This window comes from Python bivittatus, unplaced genomic scaffold, assembly GCF_059951505.1.
Source record: "Python bivittatus isolate LINGU-HERP-01145 unplaced genomic scaffold, Pbiv_v1 ctg000410_np1212, whole genome shotgun sequence".
In the NCBI taxonomy this organism is placed as follows: domain Eukaryota; kingdom Metazoa; phylum Chordata; class Lepidosauria; order Squamata; family Pythonidae; genus Python; species Python bivittatus.
Genome location: NW_028277067.1, coordinates 15,445,319 through 15,473,250, shown reverse-complemented (window position 1 = coordinate 15,473,250; position 27,932 = coordinate 15,445,319). Strand labels below are relative to the sequence as shown.

Below are 27,932 nucleotides of genomic sequence, written 5' to 3'. Positions count from 1 at the left end.
CAAAGAACATAGCCGTATCCCTGCAAGGGTCATGAGTCCTGCCACCCCTTTTCTGCTTTGGGACTGTTGAGCTGGGCACCCCCATCCAGGACCCTTGGGCCCTAATCCCCAGAAATACCCAGAGGAGGACTTACGTAGAGGTCGGAACTGTATAGACCATCTGGATAGAGCACGCTGGGTGGAAGAAGAAATATCAGTATGCAGCAGGAAGCATCTTTCCCTTTAGACCCACCCCTTTCAAATGCCAGCTAGTCTTCTTAAGAAGCTGCTTTTAATTATAAATTTAATCATACAACATATGAGGAGCAAAGCATGATCCTGAGCATCTGCACAATGCCCTTCCCCGGACCATTTAACAACCAGAAAGAAGAACTGTGCATCTGGCATGAGAGACTATGGAGAGTCTTCAAAGCACTTGAGTATTGATGTTCATATGCCCATTCCAAGACTTGCTGGATCAGGCCACAAGTGCAGCAGGCAGGCGGTTATTGAAAAAAACGAAGAAAAAAGCAAGAATATTCGATGCCTTTTCTGTTCACTGCACTCCAGTAAATGAGAGGCATAACATCTCTGAAGGCTTCATTTATCTGCATCCTGACCTGAGCTCACCAGAGAACAAAATTCCCCACCCCACTCCAGAGAGGATGGGACTGTGGCTCCCTGACATTCCTTAGTCAACAGTCCTAACATTATTGGACGGCAGAAGTGGGCAGGAGAGGGGGAAGTTTTTTAAAGCCATCTGAGCCAGTGGCCATCACTTCATCTTGGGACTTTTGAGGCACATCGCAACCCTGTAGCTAGCTTGCAATTCTGTATTTCTTTTCCCTTCCCACAATCATTTCTTTGAATCCAAATACCATCTTTCCATTCCCACAGCCCCAAATTTGCCCTCCTATATTCAAGGCATTTCTTCCCAAATATTGCCCTAGCGCCTCTCTCCCTCCCTCTCTAGCTGCCTTCCTACCTACCTACGAACCGACCATCCAGGAGGGTTGTGCCTGCTTTGAAAATGATGTAGAAGAGCTTCAAACATCATGGAAGCACAAGCACAGCACTTCTTTGCCATTTAGTAAAGCAACCACATCTTTCAGGCTTCTGTGGGAGACTGAAGCAAGGTGCAGCTGCTTTAAAAGTTGCCTTAATGGCTCTGAGGAGAAGAGCTGAATCAACCCGAGAGCTGATACAGGAAAGGAGGAAACTCAAGTCCAAAATAAAAGCATTCCTCCGCCTCACTTTTATATTGCTTGAAATACACTTTTAAACAAAATGAAATATCCAGGTTTTTAGTAAGATGTCTTAAGGAAATCTCCTCAACTTGGCACCTTCCAGATGTGATGGTTGGTCCCATCATCCACTGTACTGCTCTAGAGGGCTTCTGACTGGGAAGGTGTTTTAAGCAGGCATTATTAGTGTCCTACAAGCCATCATGAGCTCCTCATTGATCTCTGTCAATGCTCACCTGCCATAGGCTGGAACTGGAGAGGGGGCAGGTGCCGCTCGAATGGGATTATAGATAGTGGCTCGGCCACGCCCTCGCAGGGTCCCACGATAGGCCAGAGCAGCAGGTGCCATCATGGGGTAAGGGATGCTCGCCACTGAGTGAGAGGAAGCAATAAAAGACAGAAACAGAGAGAGAAAATGCACATTCCAATACAGGGAGAAATGAGAGAGGCAGACTTGGAACAGGAGTGGAACTGAGCAGAACAGACAAAGAAAGGAATTGTTTTGTGCTTCAAAGCATTACCAGTGCAAGGGGCAGAGCAGCTTACAAAGAATGATTCTAGGAAGCAACCACAGTTAAGTGTGCTTAATGTTTCAACTTGGGGTAAAAATGCTAGGCCCAATAATCCCAAAAATTTAAGTGGGAGGATAATAATCCTAGTCATTATACCACATTCGGAGGATACAGATTGCTGAGAGTATGTTTTCTGTCAACATTTCCATTTTTGTTTTTAAATGGGGTAATGAAGAGAACTTCCAGCATTTGATCAACTTATGGCATTGTTTTTTCCTTTTTTAAAAAATTGAACTTTTTTTAAAAAATATGGAAATTAAATTAACATTGTTATATACTTTTTTCTCTTAGCCTCAGGGTGTGTGTGTGTGTGTGTGCACGTGCACATGTGCACGCATATACAAATGTACATATACACACATATTAGTTTGAAATATGTATGTAATCAACACAAACGTATATTCTTGACCTGTATGAATGCAGGGGTGTGTGTGTGTGTGTGTGTGTGTGTGTACACATGCATGTATTTCATGCCAATTTTGTTGCGTATAGTTTAACACATAACACACTTACCTGTGTACAGATCAGGAGCATAGACAGCACCAACTACAGGATTGATTTTCCATCCTATAACGACATCCAGGCAGAGAGAAGAATCAAATGAAAAATATGCCTCATATCTTCTTTCTTCTTGCTCTGCCAGTCTCCCCACATATCTGGCCAATCTCCCAGCTCACCAGAACCTGCCCAACCTTGACAGAAAATGCCAAGCCATTTGCCCATGCATATGTTTTAGAAAGACAGGGACTGTGTCTGACAGCTGGTTGAAGTAATTCTGTCTTGTTAGTTGGAGTACTACAACCCTGGAAACTATTGGAAATCCATGCCAGCAACAGAATGCCAGGGCAGAAATGATGCCTTTGTGGAATCTGCACGCATCTTAAATATTTCCATCCCATTACAAGCTGCCCCATTTATTGATTCATTTCTATTCTGCCAACTTTATACAGTGTCCTGGTGGTATATAGCCTCTACATTTGAAAGCATGGTAGAGGCATGGGGGGGCTTAGGATCTAAAGCAACATTTTTTAGCCTGGGTACCTTCCAGATGCATAGACTTTAACTCCCAGACAGCACGGCCATTGCCGGGAATTCTGGATACAGAAGCCCAATATTTGGTGGGTGTCGAGGGGAGAGAAGACATATCAACAATTTCTCCTGGTATGGATTTTAGCTTCCCCAATATCAGAGTTTCTAATTACTGTATCAGGAAAAGTTGGGGGCTGGGGGAAATGGGACAGTGTTAGGGGATTTTCCTTTCAATAGATGGAGGTCACTCTCTGAACTTGGAGCGTGACATCTGATGTATTCTACTCCCTCGGACTCTGTACCGGGTTCCAGACAACTGAAGCCTAAGTCTTTCATGTGGCACCAGGTCCTACTGACTGCACTTCAGCATACAGGCCTTTTTATCCCTTGCCACGGCTCTTCTTCTAACGGGCTGGCAGATGGCCAGCTCAACCTGGCAGCACCGCTGCAACAAAAACTGGAAGATATAAACTGGGTTTGTCCAACACTCTTAACCTGGTTAATGAATGAGATCATTTTCTGAGTTCATACAATATTCTTGAACCATGAGACTTTTCTAAGCATCTGGACCCAACAAAGTGTCATAAAGAAACCAAACTGGCTGCATTTGCACAACACACTAAGTCACAAAAAAACTAACCAAATTCAGCAAGTCTATACCAGCGTGGTTAAACATGTTGTACAAATCTAGCCATAATGCATGGGAGTAAAGACAAAAAGAAAGATGCAGAGCACTGTGTACTCGGAATTGGCAACTTACTTGAGACTAGGGCTATATCATCATCATCATCCTTCCTCTGCCCAGGGAGTCATGGCCAGTGACATCATAACATCACTGGATTGGACAGGGCCATCATTTTCAGTGCTTTTTTGGCAGGGTTTTTTTTTGGGTAGTGGTGGTAAATGTGGTGGTGTTAAGCCTGGCAAATAATTAAGGCATGCTTTGGGCTCCTTAACCTCCTCCAAATCAGAATTAATGGGTCCAATTTGAGGGTGGGGGTGGATGGCTTTTGAAGTATGAAATATGTCTTAAGCTTCTACAAGTTTATGACATCATTTAACTCCTTAAAACCCCCAAATCTCCCAAATCACAAAAAAAGGCTGAAAAAAAAACCACCCATTCCAAAGTTGGGGGCTCTGGAGGTTGAAAAAGAGGTCTGGGGGAGGACATATGAGAACTGCAGACTACCTGCTTCGCCTTAGCCCCAAGCACCTACTTGCCATGCTAGTCAGAAAAACGAAGGTACTGTCTTGCACAAGAGCAGGCCTTTGCTGTCATGTTCTAGTGTGAGAACCCTAGACTGTCTATTTTAAAGATGGCATGTAGAAGAAAACATATTGCATTTATTGCATACCGTTCACTACAGGTGCCACTGGGGGTTTCTTGGTGACTAAACGGGCAGTGGCATTGTTGACCTGCATGGGAGAAAGAAGCAGAAAGTCAGATCACATGGGCATCAAGTTGTACTCATTTCTTCTAGAAGTAAAGCAGGCTGGTATTATAACTTGTCTTTGAAGAAGTCTTGACGTGGCTGTTAAGATGCAAGACTTTGGGTGAATTCACATATAAATCTGTTCAGTATTCCTTGCAGGTACATACAACATATCCTGCTTCCCTGGCTGTTAAGTATTGCACTGAGTCTTAGAAGAGGAACCTTCAGTGAACTGCTCAGTTTGAAGTGCTGTTTTTCTGATAACTCCCTCTTATGTGCTGGTGGTACATATTTTGGCAACATAAGGACTACCACTCAAAGACTTAGGCTTCCTCTAGTATACTCAGGTACAAATAAATATTAACAAAAGGGATAGTTCTAGTCCCCAGTATTCTATTCTGCTTCCACTCCTGCAGTTTCTGTCTTTCTCCCCACAAGAGTTTTCACTGGGCTGTTCTGGGGTTCTCCCCACCTCAACTTCGTGATGTCCCATCTTTATTACCATGCTTACTGTAACACGCTCTACATAGGCCTGCCTCTGAAGATAACTCAGAAGCTACAACTGGTACAGAATTGTACATAGTACAGAACACTATTGCAATAGTGATTTTGTGGTTGCTGTGGTGGTTGCCAGTAGGCTCTGGGCCCAGTTTAAAGTGCTGGTCATCAAAGACCTATACAGCATATTCTGGGTTATATAAGAGACCATTTTATTTCAGATGATTCTTCCAGTCTTATGAGACCATCTAGAAAGGGTCTGCTTAAGGTCCCATCTCTGTACGAGAAGAAAAAGATGTGGACTTCTTTTTAAGCAGACATTTGAGACATAACCTAGTGGTGACTTGGGGGGCTATGGTGGGCTACATTTTGCTGGTTTTATGTATGTATGTATGTTGGTTGGGTTGATTTATGTGGGCATCTAAGAGTGCTGTTTTATGCTGATATTTTAGATTCTGCAACCCCCAGATTAGCCTGAGTGGGCAGTTCAGAAATTTCTGAAGTAAACAAACTTGACATAAAAAACAGCACTTGGAAAATTAAATGTATTATTAGTTTATAGAAACGTGATGGTTTGGGCAGGACTCTTCCCTGCCCCTGGCCAACACAGCCAGGGATTCTAGGACAAAAACTCAGAAGGCACCAGGTTGTGAAAGGCTGGCTTACACCAATCTTGCCCAACCAACTCCTAAAACTTTCAGCAATAACCATGGTGACTGGGAATTCTGGGAGCTTAAGCTGATATATCTAGAAGACTCCCAAGTTGGGGCCAATAGTAAACACCATGTTGAACAAAGTTATATATGCTGATACATGCTTGTATGATACATGAATTAAACTCTCACCTCAATTTTCCTCCCTTCCACAATACTGCTGTTTAGTTTTTCTCGTGCCCGGTCAGCGTCTTGGCTGTTTTCAAAGGTAACAAACCCAAAACCCTAAGAAAATAGCAGATCTGTGTCACTAGATTAAACTGGAAAGATTTACTTGCAATGCAAAAACAATCAGAAGTGAGTTACATGGCTGTGCAGCACTCAGATTGAATTCCAAAAAAGTGCTACTAGAACATGCAGGAGTCCTCTGTAGTTGCCATGTGATCCTGGGGAAAGTTGAGGCTGCTTTAAAGAGTTGCAGACAGGATCTCTCTTTGCACTCTGAAGTGTCGTTTTGTTTCAAATCCAAAGCATTTCAACCCTAGTAACTCTCTCCTATTTATCTTGCTGCCAATCCTGAGACCTTTTTGAATTCAGCAACCTTGGAGCATGCATTGATTATATTTTACTAATTTAAGGATTCATGAGGTCTTTAGGATCTCATCCCTGTTCTAATGGTAGTACAAAGCTGTTCCCACAGAGAATTAAGTTCTTTATTTTGGTTTCAAACTTTAAGCCAAAATTCACACTGAAATACTCAAGCATCTTGCCTGAAGAGACAGGCAAGGATAGGTATCATCCCTAAGAAAAATTGTTATAGCTGCCTTGCCCAACTGTGGGCCCAACAGATGTGCTGGGGCTACATTCATATAGACACACATAAAAAGCAACAGAAAGGGAATTAGAAATAGTGAGCCAAAGAAATTAAAGGCATGAGATAAGAAAAGGAAATATAGCTATATTTAGCTTACACTATTACCATATTTATTGGCGTATCACACACACTTTTTTCCCTAAAATTTGGGGCTGAAATCCTAGCTGTGTGTTATACACCGATATGCGTATTATATGCCAATGTATGAGCCCTGCGGCTTCTCACCTCAAGCAGCAGGGCTGGGAGAGCGGAGCCTCCATTTGAGCCAGGGCTGTAACCGGGGCTGCAACTGCGCACTTCCCACCTCCTCCAACTGATGGCACTTAAACCATGCCTCCTCTGTTTGCAGTCTTTAGTAACATCACCCGCGCAGTCCAGCACTCAGCGTGTCAGAGCAAAGCAGAGCCGGCACTTTGCTCTGACTCATTACTACACACCGGAACGCTGCAAAGAGAGGAGGGAAGCTCACGGCACTTTAGTGACATCACCCGCGTGGTCTGGTGTGTAGTAATGAGTCAGAGCAAAGCATCATTCTAACACATACGCCCACTGTCACAGAATGTGTCAAGGCAATAACTAGCAAAATTTGGGGCTGGATCAGTACCATTCCTAAAAATCAATGCAACCTTGCAAAAAAGTTGCATTGCTTGACTGTCTGCCATCACCAAATCCTGCATTTCTTTTCTGCTCACAGAACGCAGACAATACAGCATCCTCCTTAGGAAACTCCCCCTCCTGGCAGTACCTTCGAGCCACGCTCATTAAAGATTATCTCCACGTCGAGGATTTTTCCAAATTGCTGGAAAACAGAAAGAAAATCAATCACTGTCAGAAGCAATGCACAGCCCTGTTCTTATCAAGAGACTCATTCACAGCCATATATATGGGCTCAAACTATATACCAGTATTTGTTAAAAGTATATGCTTGTTTATTTTGCTTTTTATTCTATCCAATAACCAATGTTCTTTAGATGAATTGTTGGGGTCTCAATGTTTTTTTGGAGCAAATTGCAGGTATTGTTCCAACAACTCACCTGAAATATAGACACTTGTAACATCCTATGGCAGGGAGATCCAGCCCATCCCACATAGTTTCCTACATCAGGAAATACAGGTTGTGCTTCTACTAGCTCAGATCTCAAGAGCTGGCAATGTGCTGAAGTTAGTATTACAATACTGGACAACTGTCTGGGACTCACAGATATTGCAAGGTGCTTCCTGAACACAAGACCTGATCTTTTTTACTAAAGAAACCAATGTAAATGAAAAGATTAAGGATTCCAGCACTGAAGTCAGGTAAGTCTCCTTAAGGATGCAGGGAGAACTGACTTACCCCAAACATCTGCCGCAGGTCTGGATCACGGAAGCGGAAAGGGATATTGGACACATGTAAGCGCTTGGGCTGGGCTTTATTCTCCTCGCTCTCGGCTTCTTCTGTCTCTGGAGATAGCTCAGGTGCAGGGACTTCTTCAGGTTGCTATGGGGAAGGGTGGGGACGGGAAGAAAGCAGGATCACACACATCATTGGGTCAACTCTCCCCATATTCACCAAGAGAGGGACCTTCCAAATCCTGTAATTCAGCCATGGATGAGAAAAGAAGGCTGAACGTGTCTGAGATCAGGTTGAATTCAATTCAAGTTTGAAGCAGTCACAAGGGAGGATACTGAAATTTGCAGTGTGATTGACTACAGTCTATGGAAAGAAAACCAGTTGCCATGAGGCACAGGGAAGACTTATATAGCAACATCTCCATGAGAAATGTATTGGCCATTATATAGGAGAAAGCACAGAGGCTGGGTTACATATGGTGGCAGCAGCCCCTTGCATCCTCTGTAAAACTTGGTAACCATCAACCTACACCATCCTCATGTTGAATCTTGAAAACTGCTTTCAAGCTATAGATCTACTGAGCTAGAACTGTCTTCTTCATATGGCGTGATCCCTCCAGGGTTTCAGGAAGGGGTCTTTGAGATTTTCCCCAGCCATGGTGGCTGGAGATTTCAGGACCTAATGTCCCTACTCCTTTGGAGGGTACCCAATTGGACAAAAGATTGCTTTGAGCAAAGTCAAATTTATGACCCCTTCAGGGCAATGAGGCTTTCTCTAGTGGGCTTAGCTCAGACAAGAAGATGGTCAATCCTTTCTATGTTTTCTGAACTATCCCTTGCACTTGGCTTATGATCAGTGTTGTCCAAACTTGGCCACTTTAAGATGAGTGGACTTCAACTCCCAGAATTCCCAACCATGCTGGCTGGGGAATTCTGGGAGTTGAAGTCCACTCATCTTAAAGTGGCCAAGTTTGGACAACACTGGCTTATGATGTAACAGTACAAAAGAGAGATACCAGAACTGATTCCTGGTTTCTTTTTCCTATTGTCTCTATTGCTTCCTAATATCTCTATTAATTTTCAAATTGCACAGCATTCACAAAGAAGCTGCAGATAAATGTAAATAAATACATACATATACCTATGGAGCAGAATTCCTAGGAAGATATCACTTAAGGAACCAAGTGGAAGATCCTAGGTTTGAGTATTCTCTCAAGTAATAAATAAAAAAAAAAAACAAGAAAAGTAGCCCATCTGAGAAATGATTTCTAGCCTAATTATGTATCAGGTGGGCCAATATTCTATGTGCATGGATATCTTCTAACATGAAGGAGCATTTATCAAGCCTCGAGTCCCTTGCAGGTGTAAGTGATGCTGGCCAAGCAGAGGGATACCCTTCCCACAATTATTAATAATGTGAATGTTTTTTCCCCCAGTTAATAACAAGTTGGGAGGAACTGCATCAAGGGAACAATGAATTACAAACCTTCCATCAATCCCTGCCAGGATTCCAATCCAGTTTAGGTCCTTGGGCCTATCTTTTGCTCTTTAGAAACCATCCATAATGTTGCTAACTTCATGAATGGTGTCATACTAAGAGCCTCCTGCCCCAGTTATATGACTCCACGTTCATTTTGCCTAATGATGTGCAAGCTCTGAGAAATCCAGAGTTCTTCCTCGCTCTCACAAATCTCAATTTCAATACCACATCCATTATTTCCCTTTTAAAGGGAACGGGATTTTCTTCTTTCCAACCTCCCCTCCTGCCACCCCCAGAAAAAGAATTCACTGAGAACATATTTCAATGCACCAGCAAACATTTTGTCTTGGGTTAGCAAACAGGACAGACACATGGCAGCACAGGGAAAACTGTTAGTGGAGAGAAGCAAGACTAGCTGAGAGAGGATATAATTTATGAGAATGTTGTGGAGAAGATCAGGGTACCCAGTGATAGAGAACCACCCCAAAACCACACCTCTCTCTTCTCCATGCAGATGGCCCTTCTTATTCCACAATGCAACTTCCACGATGCAGCATTCTGAGAACAGAGCAAATGTGCACAGCCTCTATCTTGCAATGTCTGAAGTGCCGAAGGATTGGGGGAGGAACAGAAGAGCCAGAAAAGCCATTAATCTGGCCGGGGTGGGGAGGGAGTTGAACTTGTCTTCAAAATTCCTGCTACAGATTAGCCATGAGAGGGCATGGCCTATTAGGGGCATGCATGATCACATATGGATGCAACTACCAGAAAAATAACAGGCACGTACAAAGAGAACTTGTGGGTCTGCTACAACTTTAAACACATGATTGGCTGGATTCACATCATGCTAAGTGATAAACCATGTTTTACAAATCATGATGGCTACTTTTATATAAGCAAGCAAGTCCCCTTTGAGCAAAACATAATGCGCAAACCAGACCAGTTTATTTAAAGCAGTAGTCATATGATCAGCTGAGATAGCAATGGTCACAGCATGAGAGATTAATCACAAAACAAGGCTAACTGTGTATGAATGGAAAGTGTGCCTGAACGGTCAGAGATAATGTGCATGGTCTGTATATGGTGGAAAGTGCATTGAGTTCAGAGTGGGAGGGATACACCACTGAATGCTTACCTACATGCTTGTAATGCCACCTACATGCCTGTAATGAATTAATTTAGTCCCGGTCTGAAATACTTGAATTTGCTTGAATAGCCAAATACACTGAGAAAACTGAGTTTGGCGTACACTTCCACAGAAGAACGCTAGCATGTAGCAAAAGGCAAGATTAAATTTTCCGTAACATCTACGTGTAGGGATTAATTATTATTTCATATGGAACTGAGCGTTCAGTTATATGAGCCCTTATTGCATCTAAAGTGGCACAATCCATAAATAGGTTTGCTGCTCTCTCATCTGCCGTCTATAAAAACCAAGCCTATTTTAAGTCAAACTATCTGGAACATATATTATTCTGTTGCTAATTTAATATGTGTATTATGCATTTTTAATTTGCATTTGATTATGCCCTTGGGCTGGAAAAATACAGTATCTTCCTTCTCAAGCATTTTCTAAATTTTCAAATTCTGAAAGCTGGCGTTTATTTTTCCAAAAATAGAAGGGCTCAATCTGAATTGGAATCTGATGCATGCTTCTATATTTTGTCTGGAAGAGTTTATTCGGTGTATAGCAACGTGTTTCATTCAGCACCAAACCAGGAATTGCACAGCAGACGAATGTAACATTTCCCCATCTTTTAAAGATGAAAAGCAGCTGTGGGAGGCAGGAGCTTTGAGCTGAAGCATGGCAATGAAGTCAGTCTTCTCCAACCTTTTCTCTCCTGAACTTCCATTCAGAAACATGTCTCTTCAGCTGCTTTTCCTAGCCTAGAGACTGTGGGAACTCAGTTTCCCTCAGGAATTGGCAGGGAATCAGACTCAGATCAACCTTCTTCCTATGGCTCCCCTTTTCCTTTCTGAACCCTATCCAGAGTGATATCTGCCTGGCTCATCCAATGCACGCACCCTCTGTCAACATGCTTATAGACTAGGGAACAGGACCGTGATTCTGCTTGTCTTAGCACACAGCACCTGTAGTATTGCGATTAAAGCACAAAGACACACAATTCCAGCCACTCCCAAATGCAGACAACCCACCAAGCAGTAGCCAATCCCCTTCAGCCCACCAAACCTTCCCCTGTGCCCCCATTCCTCTACCCATCCCAAGGACAATATACCACACTAGTTCCCATCGTCATGCCCACCCCCCAAGCAGCCAGATGCATCCCCCAAGGCTACAGACTCCTGCTTGTAAAGACAAGTTCAACAGGGATTAAATTCTTTCCAACAGGGCCCAACATTTGCTGGGAGGATAAAATGCAGAGGGAGTGGCGGGATGGGGAGGGGGCAAGTGTCAGGCTGAGAAGACAGGCAGGTGCAGTTGCACAGTGAGTAGGTTAACTATTCATGTATTAATGAGACTAGAACAAGAGAAACGTGATGGAATCCAAGATGCCTGGAAGAAAACCTGAGCTCGGCGGGAGGTCCACGCACGCTGCCATTAGCACCTCGGGAAAAGGCCCTAGTCCGGGAAAGACACAAGGAGTCATTGCAAGAACAGCTTTGCTACAAGCTAGGAGTTCTTTTGCAGCTCTCACGTTCCATGAGAAAAAGAAAGAAAGAAAGAAAACACACAGACGAGTTACAGCAACGCCCTCTGTTTGGTCCACCATGACAAGTGCATAAAGGATGTATCAGTAACTAAAGCATATGGTATGCTAAAAAAGAAAAGTAGGCTACAAAACTAATATGTGGGGGAAGGAACAGACAGGATTGCTGCTAGCGCAGCCAACACATTCAACGTAAATTAAGCACTTACATTAAGCATCCTAGACATAACTGGCACCAAAGGACACCCTCGAAATTGTGGGGGGAAAAAAACGTTGGACAAAGAGTCATATTGTTCTATAATAAGTATACCTTTTAACATGAGGGATGGGGACCTGTGGCCCTCTAGATATCGCTGTGTTAAATTTCCAGCACACCACCCAAAACACAGCCGTGCCTCAGCAGTATCTGGGGTGAGGCTGGGGGTCAGAGTCTAATCCCTGCAATCTCAACCTGCTAGAGGTGAAGGTAAAAAGGAGAGTTGGAAGCATATGGCCAAGCAGGATCATTCTCCCTTGAGATATTCTGGCATTTATTCAGTGCAAGGAAAACAAAAATCAGAAATTGCCTGGATGTACAAGAGCCAGGTGCTGAATTGGCAAGCGAGGTTGCCAACTTTTGAAACAGTCCCTGCGGTTGTCTTTAAAAACAATTTGAATTGTAGGAATTAGCAGGCGATTGTGCGGCTCCATGCTATGAAAAATTTGCCCTGCTGATTTCTGCAACTTGTGCGCTGCTATTAGAAGCACAAAAGAAAGGCAAGAGATCTGCTTTTTTTCCCCCCCTTTTTCTTTTCTTGCTTTTCCTCTGGGCAGTTGGCAACCCAATTAGTTTGGGAATTAAGAGCGAAGAGTAAATTAGCGTCTGTGAAACAGGCTGGAGCAGTGTATGAGGATTCTCTTAGAAGCTGTGGGCTGCCTACGGCAACTTGCTTCAGGATCAGCCAAGACTTTTTATTGTCTGAGCAAAATGATGTTCTCTACCCACTTGTCAAGATGCAAAAGACCCAAAATTTGCAAAATGACTTGGCATTTGGAACTGAAAGTCCCACAACTCTCTCTCTGGCCATAAAATGGCCAAAAACAATGCAAACACCAGTCTAATTTCCATCCTGTTGTAACCACCCAAATCTGCTCAAGTCAACCATTGCATTTGGCTTAATGGTAGGTCTGTCTTTGTTTCAAGTGACAGATGCTAGGATGTTTTTGAAAAAGCATCCATTTTGTTCATTTATTTATTACTATTTTGTCACATGTAAGGGGGGAAAAAGTGTTGTTGGACTTCTTGCCTCAGGCATGAAACAGTCTCTGGCCATCTCTGTTTACAATTTATCAGAGGACGTGGTGTCCTTGAAATGAGGCTATCAGCTATGTGCCACTTGTCCATGCAGAGATAAACAGCTGCTGGTGAAGATGGTGAAAGATTTGGGGCAGGGGGAGGAGGTGAAAGAGATAGAGCAGGGAATCTGATAGGGGTGCAGCTGTTGGCTGGAGAAAGGCGTTATTACCCAATATGGGCACCAAAGCCACTGCCTCAGTCGATGGATTAGGAAGAGGGAGGAGGATTCTGTTGCCCTGAGGGGTGGAAAAGGAAGGAGATATTTCATGGTGCATCCGAATGAGAAATTATTGGATCCTTCTGACCATGAATTAGAGGTTGCCTGGACCCAAGGCTTTGGATCTAAAACCTTTCCATTCTACCCGTTTGAAAGATATTGCCTCATCTTTATACCTCAGGTTGTGCCAATTTTTCCAGGCCAAAGACCCCATTTGGTCTTAGCGGATAATTCCCCCCCCCCCAAATAACAGGACCAAGAGAAAACTGTATTTCTTTTCTATTATTTAATTAAGCGAACAATCAACATGATTACTCTCCAGTTGTGTATTTAGTTGTTTCCTCTTTCTGCCACTTTGAAAATTACAGCTTGACGATAACTTTGGGAAATTTTGGAGAGGCCACATGCAAGAGTTTCTGGCACTACACACAACCTTTGATTTTACTCCTCTACTACACGTGTTTAAAAATACTTTTTATCTCAGGGTAGTGTTGGCAATAAACCAAGAAAGCTGAAACTGACAGAATACCAAATTGTCAGTGGACACTCAACTGGTCACAAACAATAAATCAGACCTACCTTCAGGCAACCAGGAAGGGATGTTTCTTTTCAAAGTCCTGTTTAAACTAATACTACTCTTAATACTTTATAAATAATTGGCCATTTGTGTGGGTATGTTTTGTGTATTGATAGCCATCATACAATACCTCACAGACAGATAGTGTATCGAGTACCATGGATTTTTGGCGAACGGGTTTTGACACCGCTTGAAAAGCCAATGTAAAACCATCTTGCCCCCATATCTGACCAATATTTAACTCCACTGCTCACTCTCGGCCCAAAGACTGCAACAGATTCTCAACAACTATGTGACTTACTGTAGGGCCAGAGATCTGTGTTTCCATGTCTCTTCTAAAGTTTTGGTTTGTGAAAGGCCATATGACCAGAGCAGCCATGTTCTGAATGGGAAGCCACTCAGCAGACTTAGTGCTCACCAAATTCAAAAGGTGCCCCCCAGCCAAAACACTGGAGGATTTCTAAGTAGATGGGCTGCCATCTGGCCAGCAGAATGAGAGGGGGGAGGTAATCTGTTACTGTCCAGATAGACTACAACCCCCACAATCTGCTATGCTGGTTGGGACCTCTGGGACTTGTAGTCTGAAATATCTGGAAAGTACTAGGTTGCCTCACTGATCCTGTCTCTCTAGCAGAAGTCTGGAATAGATCTGGAATGGTTTGTCCTGCCTATTAATTACAACAAATTGTCTAATTGCCCTTAAGGGATCAGCTACGGTTGCCAAAGTTTCAGTACGCAATATCTTTTAAAAATACATGTGGGATTCAGCACTGAAAATTGCCAGCAAGCAAGTGGTAGGTACTATATGTCATAGAAGTGTGAGAGAGTCCAGCAAGAGCTGCAGGCTAGATTTTATCATGCATCAACATGAAAGAATAATGCTTCTCTAGAGAACAAAAGAGTCTTGCAGCTTATTTACAGAGAACAAATATATTCTGAAAACTGCTGGAAGTAATGCCTCTACTAACACAGTCAAAAAGCAGACAGACTCAAGTCATGGTGACTGTGGAACTTCCTGCTGGGATTTAACTTCTTGAGCCACTCCAGGGGGAAAAAAATAGGGTACTGATACGGATAGTAAAACATCTCAGGCAGGTCCTGTACCTGTCAGCAACATGGATGGAAAAAGACACTGTCAAGACAGAAGGATCTTACTTCACGATTAAGCAGATGTACATTAGGGGCATTCACACTGCAGCTCCCCACCTTCCCAGCTTGATACTTTCTCTCCTCTTTCTACAACGATGGTATCCATGAAGATAGAGGGCAATGCAATCTACAGTACACTCTAGTTTGAGTACCAAGAAGTGTCCAAACATTGTGCACTGCAGGGTTGGAGGGATATTGGTGCACTATGAAATCCCATACCTCTCCTCAACCATGGCTTAGGAGGAATGGAAGTGATGAGGGATCTCAAGTATCTAGTTCCTATGATCACTTTACAATTCCACAAATAACAGAAGTATTAGAAAGGAAGTGGGGTGGGCTCTAGATAGCAAGCAGCTGAAAAAATGAAGGATATGTTATGCCTGTACCTGTATTATTTTAAAGTCTCCTCTCTTCAGCAGAACTACCTCCTTCTCAGCCCCAAAGAAACCAACCTTACTGGTCTCTGGCCTCAAGCTAACCATCCTTTCCTTCTACAAAAGTCTGCTTCTCTTTGGGAATATTCAAGGAGGAGATCTATGTTGCACTAAAACAAAAAAATAACAGCCTATCATTATGAAAGCAAATCTGTAGGTTGAGCCTAAGCACAATGCAGCCCTGGATGGGAGCAAGCAATAAGAAGTGAAACCCTTGCATATTGCAGTGGGGAGGGAGCAGAGAAGCAGTGAATACTGTCAGGTTCAGAGCTGTTAAAAAGAAATGAAGGAGAGGGGCCCAAAAGTGGATTTTCATGGGCAGGGACTAGATTTTCTTAAAGTAAGGAAAAAAAACTAAGACCTGAGCTTAATTAGGAACTGCTGGTCCAAGAGCTCAGTGAAGTTGTTCCATATGTTGAATTATGTCTTGTGACTTTGCATCTTAATCTGCACAAGGCTATGCATGGACAGTCAACAAGGACTAGAGATTCCATAGAAAGTAAATCACCATTTACAGATGCTCAGTAAAAGACATTTTTCTGCATTCCAGAATTTATTCCTTGAAAGTCCTAATACACAACAAATTCAAGACCCTGAATAATTTATCCTATTTTAGGTTTGGGTTAGATGTCTTGATATACGTTTTCTAAGAAACTGGGATTAGGGAAGAGAAGAGAAAGCTTGCTTGAATGGAAAGGGAAGAGAGGCAGATAGCAGAGGGCTAGGAAGGAAATAGGTCCAACGAAAATCCTCAACACAGCCAATGGGTGTAGCAGTGAAGGTGTTAAGGAGCAGAGACACCCAGATTTTTGTCTACCCTCAGCTAAGGAAGTATAGTGGGTGACTTTGGGCAGTCTCTCTCTCATGCACGCACACACAGCCCAACCTACATCACAGGGTTGTTGCGGTGTGAAAAGTAGGAGGAGGGAATGCAATGTATGCCACCTTGACCTCCTCAATGAAAGGATGGGTACAAAACTAATAAATCAATCAATCCTTGGGAAAGGAGCAATTTTCTAGATAGGCAGACAGGAAGTGAAAGGAAAAGGAAATCCAGGAGGTGGTGCATAATCCTGGAGGGCTGCGAGAGAGAATTTCCTTATTGATTGAAATGTATCCAAACCAAGGATGGTCCGACCACCTACTATAACTATGCTATTGCAAAAAGGCTCAGTAACATTTACACGCAACAGAACCTCACAGACATGTGATGGTTATTCCATGCTTCTTTTACAAAATGAAAAGTGCAAGTCTTTTCTGGCTCTGAAGGTACACCATTTGACTATTCTGTTCATCCTCAGTCACCCCTGGACTCTAGAAATGAGAGGAGCTGGTTCTGGTTAACTTTGGGGTCATAAGAGCAGAGTTTCTGCCCATGGTCAGAGATGCTCTTCTCTACTGCTTCATCTATACCAAGGCTCAATCATGGAAATCCAAAGGGTTTGGGGATATAAGACAGACCCAAGCATTCTAGGAAGCTGTGGGTTAAGCAAAGTCTTGTGTGCCAAACCTTGGGTATGTCGGAGTCCTACTTTAATCCATTCCCATGTTAAATCCTAAATCCCCCCTACCTTTCAGGAAACCCAGCCACCAAACACGCCACTGTGATAGATGCTATCCTAGTGTTTCTCAACCTTGACAACTTTAAGATGTGTGGACTTCAACTCCCAGAATTCCCTAGCCAGCATGGGGATTTCTGGGAATTGAAGTCCACACATCTTAAAATTGTCAAGGTTGAGAAACACTGTGCTATCCCTTTCATAAAGAAGCAGGGAATTTTGATAGCTGGGATAATATGACACACTGGGGTCCAAATACAGAGATGCAGGAAGAGGATGTGATAGAAATGGAATGTAGGCCATCCAATTCCCTTCTTAGCATGACTTGTTTTCTCTGCCAGAGAGAATGCAAAAAAAAAACCCTTGTTTTTTAGAAACCTTGTTCTAGCTCCAGAATGTTCTTGAGGAATACCCGAGAAATTATCAGAGTTATCACGTAGGCTGGGACCTACAGTTGAGTTCCCCAACCAGCCCAGAGGTGGCCCTCAGCCTTGGCACTTCCTTCATGAGGGCTAGGCCACCAACCCTTCACTTACGGCAGGAGGTGGAGGCAACGGTAAAGGCTCCGGCGCAGTTGTTCCCTGCTCAGGGAAGATGCGCAGGCTGTGATCCAGGGCAGTTGGAGATGGGTACTCCGAAGGGGTACTGTGGAGATGGTACTGTGGGGGGAGCCGGGCCTGGGGTGGCGGCGGTGGGTACTGAGCTGGGAACGTCTGTGTCATGGCATCAGTGGGTGGCACCGCAGCATCTGGACTACCCTGCAAAGAGTAAAGATCAGGAGAAAATGAAGCTGACCACCGCCACAACCTGTGAGCCAAGAGAAGCAAAAGGAACCATTTTCCAAAGCAGACTTTTGAGAATAAAACATAACATCCACATATCCACTAAACAACAATTACTTTCACAGAGATACCTGAAAGACCATCCCTTCTTTCAAATGTATTTCTTGCCTCCCCAGAGATTTCAAGTCTTCTCTAAGGCAGGGAATCTTATGACAAGGATCTTCCCTCTGTGCTCAAACTGCCCTGGAGACTTTAATCTTCACTACAACCCTACAAAGTGGGGTAAACCCTATGAACTCTGTACTACACATTTAAAACTCTGTGTGCGTGTGTGTCCACATGTGCATATGTATGTGTGTTATCTAGCCATGCAATAAAATGCTCGGAGATATAAGCTGATTGGGGTGTTTTCTCAGTTTATCCTCAGCACCCTAAAACTGTTCCTAGGTCTTTGGGGAGAATATGGGACACCCATATTCCAGAAGCTGTATTGCTTGGTGCATTGGGAAGCAACCAGGTTGGGAAAAACTATCCTGCCCTTCAAGGTAGGGCAGGATGGGAAACAGACACCGCCAGGACTACTGCAACACTATTGTTATAGGGTATAATAGCTGAATCTTGACAGCCTGACTCAGTTTCCCTCTACCACCACCATCCCCCTTACATTAAAGAGAATCAAAACTAGCTCTGTATTCCTCTACAACTTTTTTTTTTAGATGTGTAAGCTAAGCAATAATTGGAGAGCTGAAGAGATGATAAGAGTAACCCATTACAACAGCCACACAACACATACAATAGTGAAGTACAGCAGAGAACACCAATGTGTGTGAATGTATGTGTACACACACACACACCAGCATAACATCTGAACAGAGCACGCAAGCTACCCTCCCAGCATGCACGCTTCAAATCCCGACTAGCTATAAAAATGCCAAGTGAAATAAAATGCCTTTGCCCTCAAGAATTAAGAAAGTCATAAATTCATTCTAATTCTCATGCTGCAGCAGGAACTAGGACCCTCGCGGAGCAGAGCTGAAGGATCCCCAGCTAATGCGCGAGACTTCCCACCTCCCTCAGTTTTGCAGCCCCTTCGCCCCCCCTTCCATCCCCTCTCCCGCCAAGGGTCCCAGCTCCCAAAACCGAGGGGGAAGGCGGAGGGGAAACTCTCAAAAGCTTGAGGTACTTCACCCACCTACACCAACAGGCCCCATCCCTTGCCACCTCTGCTGCGAACCGCTGCCACGCAGGGAAGGACGCTCGGGGAAAAACACCCACCCATCCACACGTCCCCTCCTCGGCTCGCGCCCCGCGACTATAAAGGCATCCCTTGTGCTTTTCTCGCAGCCAATCAGCGTGAACCTCAGCGCGCACGGGTTCTCGGATTGGCTGCTCTCTTATCAGCTCTTCCGCCCACTCCCTCTTTGCTCTTCTTTGGAGCTGCCGCACCGAGTCTTTGTCTTTCAGCTGTTTGAAGAAAGGCGGGGGTGGGGGATGGAGAGATTTTTTTAAAAGACCAGACCCGATCAAGGCGGCCGCCGACAGCTGCAGATCTTTCTCGGAATTTGCAATTTGTCCTGCGGTGGTTTAGCACCTGCCCCACCTGTCCAAAGGCAGGCACGGGGATTAATCGGAGCCAAAGTTTGATCCTTGAAAGAATGCAAAACTGAGAGAGATTCTTAGGATGTGCAGCGATGCCTCAGACAAAAGCAGGCGAAATGGTTTTGCTCTAGGCATCTTTTCAAGGCCGGAATAGCTAATCCGGTGGCCGCTGGATGTTTTGGACAGCAGCTCCTGCAAACAGTAATAACTCCAACAGTTACAGACCCTGGGGTCTATAGTCCAAAACATCTATAGGGAGTTTGTTTACTCTACTTATGGCATAGTTACATGAAAAGTTTTAAATAGGGTTGCAGACTTTAGCAATTTAACTCTTAAAATTCCATTTGCTTTTAGTATTATGTGGTCATCTCATGCAGCATTCAGCATTTTAACCAGGCATTGATACTGAGGTTCACCTTGTTCAGCGCTCCAACAATTCCAGGAAGTCACATTACCTTAAGCACCAGTTGACGTTAATACACGCAACCATGCCATGAATTTCAGGCTGTGGATGCCAAGTGGATTTTACACCTCTTCTACAAAGACTGGTGTTTGGAGAGGACTGATGCAACAATAATAATAATTAATTAAAAATCACTGTGCCAAATTGAACTTGATCTTTCAGAGCTTACTCCCTACACATCTTCTTTGTCAGAGACAGAAACAGATTGGATAAGAAATGATTAGATAGTTACAAGAAGGCGCCAGAAGAATATTGAAGAAATTAAGGCCCAGTTGTTTTCTCTTGTCCTGGACTGACATAATTGAATGCTAAGAGGAAATGCCTTCATATAGAAAAAGAGATGTCAGGAATAAAGATTTTAGTCTTGCCCTAATCTTGACTATATCTGTTTGGGATTAAATTTAACTTCCTCAGGATTAAATGACTGAGTTGATTATCTTATTTTTTCTGTTATCATGACATACTAACCTCCACCTCCTCTCCCTGGCTCAATTAAGTATACTGTGAGAATAGAATATACGGGTAGGAATCTCTGTCTCCTTATCCCTCCAAAGAATTATTCCCTTTGTGAAATCTTACCTGTTCCCTGAAGACCCAATCTGTGAATCTGTGTGTACATACACATAGGGTTTCACGCATGAGTTTACAGAAATGAGATCCAATCAGATTTTATTAAACAGATGCAGAAAGAATTGCGATGTGAGCTCAGTCACTGTGTTTTGCAAAGCACAGCTGATGTCTTAGCAAGTTGTATGAACTCCACCAATATTTATTTACTTATTTATCCATTTAATATACTGCTGTAAGCTGCACAGACTCCCCACAGTATACAACAATAAAAACAAGGTATAAAACTCAAACTAATGAAATAGTAGCTCGGGTGGAGCCCATTCATCATCCCCCCAATGCTCTCTGCAGATAGGTTCCATTTTCACTAGTTTCCAAAGGTAATTAAGATAGGAGTTAACCTGGCCTCCAGAATCAAAGACAGAGGCCTGATCCACTCACGGTGTAAAATCATAATGAGCTTATAAAATTTACTGTGATATGTGAATCCAGACTTTGAGATTTATAAGTCGTGATTTATGACAGCACCATGTGTTACACTGTAAACCCAGCCAACTGTCGCTTAGTCAACAAATCATATTTAGGTAAACCTTGGTTGAAATATTGTGTGAACCCAATCATTAATTGAGATGGCCTGAAAGAAAATGCATTGTTGTTTCAGTACTAATATAAATAGGCATTGTTGTTAATTTTTCGAACATAGTGATTTCACAGGATCAAACAATTCTTTTACAGAAATAGTCTGGTGTTACATTACTTCTTATTACAGTGTCCAAAGTGGGCCAAAAGAGAAAGAAATGGAAAAGGTGGCATTGAAGTCCAAGCCTTTTGTGTATATACGTACATATATGCACATACAAAATGGGCAGAGCTTGGATCACAGCCTCATTTCCTTTGGGGAGGCTGTTAAATATCAGAAACCCTTAGGAGCACATTGCAAATATCCAGAGACCTCCCACTAAATCCTGCCCTTATTCTGGAAAAAACAGAGAGGCAAGATAAATGCTTTTTGATTTGCATTTCTCTCGTGTCTGAATGAGCATATGGAAACTCATTCCATAAACTGTAGAAACAGCTGTGTTGAGTGATCTCCATGAGTGTTTTACTCTGTCAGTGTGACAACTGTTTCACTCACAGAATACATGATAACATCCCAACCTGTCTTCATGCTATTATCCCTCAAAAGTGTGTTCCCTAGTTGCTTTCACAATGGGGCTTTTGTGTAATTACGCCTTCTACGTATTGGGCAGCATTAGAAGCGGATCACTGCTAGGGGAAGATTCTTGCTACTTATATTAGCAGGGAAAATCAAGGCTTCAAGACTTGACAAGACTGCTCTGTTTGATAAGATGGTTTTGTAAGGTCCAATTGTGAAAGTGACTAGAACTTGGACAAAATGTTAAATGGGCACAGCAGGGGCAGGGAGGTCTCTGCTTTCTTCAAAGGAATGATGATTAAGAGAGGCTTGATTTCTTAAAAGAAAAAGTTACCTTAAATGCCCAGGAATAAAGGAAGGATAGTTTGAAATCACGATGACAGACAGCCTATTGGATTAAAAAGCAAACGCTCAGCAGCTGAAGTCGGCAACTGCAGAACTATTGGTTGCCAAAAACAAGCGTCTCCTATTTTGCCAGAGGTACAAGCTATGCACCACATTCTAAACAAAGCAAATATTATGTCATACTGGTTGCTGTGTACTTATTTGAGCAGGAATTGTGTTTTGGAAAACTGCTGCCCACCCACCAGAGTGTCTGACACGTGAAAAGAGAGTTTCACTAAACTCTTGTATAGATACACCTTTATTCTGGAGTTAGTAGGTTTGATCTGCTTACAACCGGGGGGGGGGGGGGGGGGAGGGGGTGTGCGCGTGTTTGTAACCAAGAAGCTCTCACACAGATGGCAGCTGAAGACAAGCTTAGTCTGATAGGATAGGGGTGCTTTTGTGCCACCTGTTTCCTAAAAAAGCCTTTGCCATCCATTTGGGAAACAAAGGGAGAATATAGATATGGATGACATTTTCCAGCCTTGCAACTTGCTCCCGAGACTGATGTACTCTCTCCCACCCCAACAAGGGAAAATCGCTTTCTTGGAAACAGTATCACCAGCTTGTTTGAAAACCAGTCCTCCAACACTCTTTCTTATCATGGTTGGCTCCACTTTCAGCTCTTATAAATAGCTCTACTTGACTATAGCACTTTCTTGTCACTCACTGCCCAAAAGGGCGGGGGGTAGGGGGAAATACATTCATAAATAGAACATATATCAAGGAATCTTCTGGAGGTTTGGGGAGGGTTTAATGAGGGGCCTTTGGCAGGAAACCAGGCTTAGAGTTGTTAAGTGGACCTCTCTTTCAGAAATCTTTTGCAAACACCAGTCATAAGCACCATGCAAACCACTTCACATTGCTCTAATGCTTTGAAATACCCCTGTATCCTAAAATCTATTATTGTACCATCATGACCTGGAAAAATACTGTTTTGTTGTCTTTTCTCTGCCTAGCAGGACATTTTGCACGGGGAACACCTCTAATTTAGTCCCTGCTTTTTCTAGGAAGAGATTTTCCTATATCTTGCAAAACTTTAAAAAATAATAATAAATTCACAGCTAATACTCAGAACGTTTGTTTTGTTTTGAACTATTTTAATAATAAGAGTCAAGCTTTCCCGCATGCTTTCAGGCACACAACTCATAAAGCTGTGACCGTCCCATATCTTGATTTACTTCCTTCTGATATGATTCCCATTTCAGTAATGCAAACTGAACAAGTGCCCAATCATTGGCAAGAACTGTTCAAGATGAAGATCTTTTCAAGAAGCTCAATGTTTTCTTTGCATGAGATATACTTCTTGCACCAAGGCCTCCAGATGGTATAGACCACCAGACTGGCGGTGGTACTGAAGTCCAATACATCTGGAGGGCACCAAGTAAGGGAAGCATGGTATAGGCCCTGACTTTAGCGCCTCCTGTGTATCCATTTCAGGTTTGCCATTGTTCCAAGGATAAACCCTATCTTGTAGTCTCTTAGCCTAACTTTGCCTCTATCCTTTTTTGAGAGGTTTGGAGATAGACTAATAACTTCTTTTAAATTTTTGACCAGTGTGGTGGCAGCAATAAGTGCATTGACGGCAGAGTCTATGTCAAATTTTGAGTTTATTTGCTTTTGATTTAATGCATACCCTGCTTTTTCATTCACAGAAAGCTCAAGGGAGATAACAACATTGTGGGGTTTTTTTATTTTTTGTTTTAAAAATAACTCCAGGAAGCACAACAAAGACTGAACAACAAAGTATAAAAACAAGACAATTTAAGACACATTAAAATATGTGAATACTATATAAATTCTCCTAAAATCACTAACAGTTCAAGCCTGGCTGATGAGCCGAGTCTTAAACTGCTGTCCTAAAGGGAGAACAGAATGCGTTTTCCTCTCATCCTTGACTCAGGAGGAAAGTATATCAACATAAATTGAGCTACTCCCACCTTTACTATATCTCAGCAATAAGAGGGGGCAGTTCTGTTGCCCTTTCACAATTTAATGCAGAGTCCTCTCCCACCCAGTGTCACCTGCAGTTGGAAAACCAACCGCCAAACACTCTGGGGGGTTCAACCATTCCTTTTTATTATTTATTTAGCCTTATTTTTAATTATTTACTGTGCGCTGCTTCTCCCAGGAGATTGAGAGCCTTCTCAGAAAAAACAGAAGATCAATACACCCATGCCAAATAGCCCATCCCTCCCAAGGTTTGCCTGAGTAATTGGAAGAATTGATTTAAACTACAAAAATGTGCAGCTGGAACCAGAAAGCTCTTGATGCGATTGTGCCTCTGGATTTTTCTTTCTCCTTCAGGAAACCAATTTCCCCCTCAAATTGTTTTGGTCAAGCAAAGAGCCTCTTCTACTTTCCATTCCACAGTTGGGTGTGTATGCACACACCATGTATTTTCCTATATGATCTCTCCAGCAGATACATATACACCCCACCCTCCCACCCACCCCCAAATACCAGGAGTCCTGTCAGGCTTATCAATCTCCTGGGAGTTTGATATTCCTGTGTAAAAACAAAACAAAACAAAACAAAAAAGGCAGATATTCAATCCTCTTGCAGAGAAAGCCAAAATCACCATGGGGGCAGCGCCAGCAATCAAATGAGGAGAGGATGTTTCTAGAGCAGATTGTGCTCTGTGACCACCACATCCCCAACTTGTCCCCAAGGCACACTAGATTGTCTGCACAGGTAGTTTTGTATTGGGAGATGAAGGAAAACACCGCTTCCAACTTGAAATTAAAGGTAGGTCCAGGATGAGGGTAAGATGGAGATGACATTATGAGGACACATCCCTCAAAAATGGTTAGCAAAGCATTTTTATGAGGCTAGCAGGAAAGCCGAGAAGAGAATGTACTCAATAGCTTAGAAGCAAAGGGAAAGAAGGCTCTTCTGCATGACTGCTAAATGGGCTTCTGAAGTCCAGGACATCTCTGAAAGGGATTCTCCTGCAGATCTTAACATTCAAGAAAGTTTATAAAAGGATAGATGGTTCTTCAGCCAGGCCCTGACTCTTTAAGGGCTCAAAGATTGATGCTAACATCTTGAATTGTGCCTGGAATTAAATATGGGCATTAGATGACTCAGGTGGAATTGCACTGATTAGTAACCGGCTTCCTCATTTTAGCTTCTTCATATTGCATCATTTGAGGCTTCTGAACGATTTTCAAGGGTAGCTCCACATACAGCAGATTGCATTAATTACATTAGGAAACTTCTAAGGTGTGGAGAACTTCTGCCAAACTCAATTAGCTCAGGAATGGTCATAGCCGGCTCATTAAATGTAATTGTATGAATGCTCTCTTGCCCAGGGAGTGGGCCTATGCTTTCAAATGAGTCAGTTGGGCTATTCGTTGCTAATGCCACACATAGCAATTAGCAATGTGTCAGCAGAGGGAGCGCCTTTTCGGATATCATTGCTGAGTATATCTCTACCATATCTAAAAGTAGCAGAACAGTGGCACACACAGTGGCCCTCCAACAGAGAGGAAAGTTCAGGAGGTTCAAGAGAACAGTCAGGTGAGTGTGAGTACTGCCCTTAAGCATCTACCACCAAAGACAGCTGTCTAATGGTAGGGCCAGCCCATTTTGGAAAGCTTCTAAAAATGTTGTCAGATGTTTTCATTAATGTTAGTACTATTAGTAATGCTATGATGAAAGGAGCAAAAATAAAATCTCAGTGGTGCTTCTCTTTTGTATTGAAAGAATAAAATAAGCAGATAATTCACAACCCTTTAAAGTAGGAATAAGCAAGCTGATGCTCACAGGATGTCTGGACTACAATTCCCACAGAGCCTTGCCATTAGACAAGCTGGTTGATGCTGATTGGATGCTGGAGAGCATAAGGTTATCTAGTTCTGCATTGCACTCTTGTAAGCAGTAAAAGTGTTCAGGCACAATTGAATTGTACATTATAATAACTCAACACAAGTAACAAATCATTTAAAGCATGTTAATTATATTATTAGATTCAAATTTCTACCTGAGGTCACAAAATGTCTTACACTATCTCTGGGGTCTACCTTGGTTTGTTATGGACATTGTTTCTGGCAAACATTATTGTTCTGCTTTTGTTATTATGTTCCATATGTTTTCTTGTTTCATTTTAATCGGTGGCTTTGCAATGGTTCAAATTCCTCTTATTATTTTGTGAGACACAAGTGTCTCACAGCGATAAAGGTAGAACAATATGTGTGGATTTCACCCCCCCAAAAAATAAAATAATTAATGCAAAATAAGACTGGAAGGTCAGATACACATTTTTTGACAAAGGATTGACAGAAAAGTTTGAATTCTGAATCATTTCAAAAGTACCTCAGTCAACATGCTGTTGGTTATCATGTGGTATGCACTTAGCCATCAAAAATGAATACACAGAGCTTGAGTTCAGACAACATGGTAAATCCTAGTCCAAATTAAGACAATGCAATTGCTGTGTTTGCATGACATGCTGTGCCCAAGAACATAAATCATATTATGGCTTGATATGCTGGCTTGGTTCATACCGCATATCAGGACAATGGTTGGGTTCCTAAAACTTTTTTTTTTTTTTGGTGCCTTCAAGTCAGTGTTGACTCCTGGCGACTGCCTGACTAGTCCCTGAAGTTTTCTTGGCAAGATTTCAGAAGTGGTTTGCCACTGCCTCCTTCCTAGGCCTGAAAGAGAGTGACTGGCCCAAGGTCACCCAGCCGGCTTTCATGTTTAAGGCGGAACTAGAACTCACCATTTCCCACTTTCTAGCCTGGTGCCTTAACCACTACACCAAACTGTTGGACCACAAATCCCCCAATCCTATTTTAGCCTAGTCTAGGGGGCTGCACAATCCCAGTTAGAAAATGAAAATATGGGAGGTGGGAGGGAGACACTTAGGCAATCTAAGAGCTAATTATGTCATTTTAATCATTCTTTAAGTATCCAGGGTTGGTCAAAAAGTAAATAAAACTGCTTGAGATGAGTATGTTCCTCAGGGCACCATCAAAGCAGCTCATCTCCCAGCTCCATCCATCTCATACCTGCAAGGGATCTTAAGATGCTTCACCTATATGGTAAAGCCATTTGAGCATCAAAATTTTGCTAACCCTACCAATGATCAGTTCATTCATGTACACCAACATCTTTCCTTCTAAGAGACTGAGCACAATTTAAACTTGTGACATAAGTGAGGACATCCTGTCACCTGTAAATTAGTTTTCACAAAATGCTTATAATATCAGGAATGGCCCTCAATGCATTAAAGCTTAGGGTGGAATGGTATTTGTTTATATGTCATTTCAAAATTACTATCAGTTTTGGATGATTAAAGGATTACATATGGGGTGGCATCATTGTGAAATTAGAAGACAGCCAACCCCAAAATAGAGCAGAATCTGAGTGGTGTAACCTTCTCTTTCATCAAATCCATTGTGCTGTCCGCCAAAGTCAATTCTGCTTTTCAAGATTACTATTTAAACTTTAAGACTAGTAGTGAGTAAAAAAATATATACAATAGAGGTTCCATCCATTATATTTCTAAAGTCTTTCAGTGGACAGACTCCATGTGGTGTACAAACTAAAGGAAATCTGTAGAACATGGGACAGAATGGATTGATCTCCTGGTTCTCAGAAGCTGTAAATATCTCTTCCCATACAAGGAGAAGACTTTCCCTGTCTAAGCAATTCTGTAAAAATAACTCAGGAATGGAGAGATTTATCGATGGGGGGAAGCTTTATCAGCTGTCCCAAGACCACCAAGCCAGCCACAGCTGGGCTTTGTCACTGACACAGAAATGTCTCTTCTATCTCACACACACAGACACAAACACATAGATAAATCTATATATAATTACAAATGATCATACCTGAACCAGCCCAGAGTAACATTGGGGTGCCGGAGGGTAGACAGGCAGGCTGTAGGGGTGCAGAACCACAGCTGGAGGTGACAACATGGCACATAATAAAGGAAGGGCC

General features: G+C 42.8%; 1 protein-coding gene across 2 annotated transcripts in view; it reads right to left on the bottom strand.

Moving 5' to 3' along the window:
• LOC103054364 (RNA binding protein fox-1 homolog 1-like) overlaps positions 1-27,932 on the bottom strand; it is a 31,501-nt gene extending 3,569 nt beyond the window's left edge. Inside the window, exons 1-9 of one of the 2 annotated variants that reach the window (XM_088143575.1) lie at positions 27,824-27,932; positions 17,569-17,790; positions 7,616-7,759; positions 7,028-7,081; positions 5,601-5,693; positions 4,180-4,240; positions 2,309-2,362; positions 1,460-1,595; positions 135-174 (exon numbers count right to left, since the gene is read on the bottom strand). In XM_088143575.1, the coding sequence (XP_087999701.1) occupies positions 135-174; positions 1,460-1,595; positions 2,309-2,362; positions 4,180-4,240; positions 5,601-5,693; positions 7,028-7,081; positions 7,616-7,759; positions 17,569-17,790; positions 27,824-27,910 (891 nt within the window). In that variant the 5' untranslated portion in view covers positions 27,911-27,932. Of the gene's footprint in view, positions 1-134; positions 175-1,459; positions 1,596-2,308; positions 2,363-4,179; positions 4,241-5,600; positions 5,694-7,027; positions 7,082-7,615; positions 7,760-17,568; positions 17,791-19,006; positions 19,164-27,823 lie in introns of those variants that run through there. The other variant, XM_007437300.3, reaches the window with a different exon arrangement.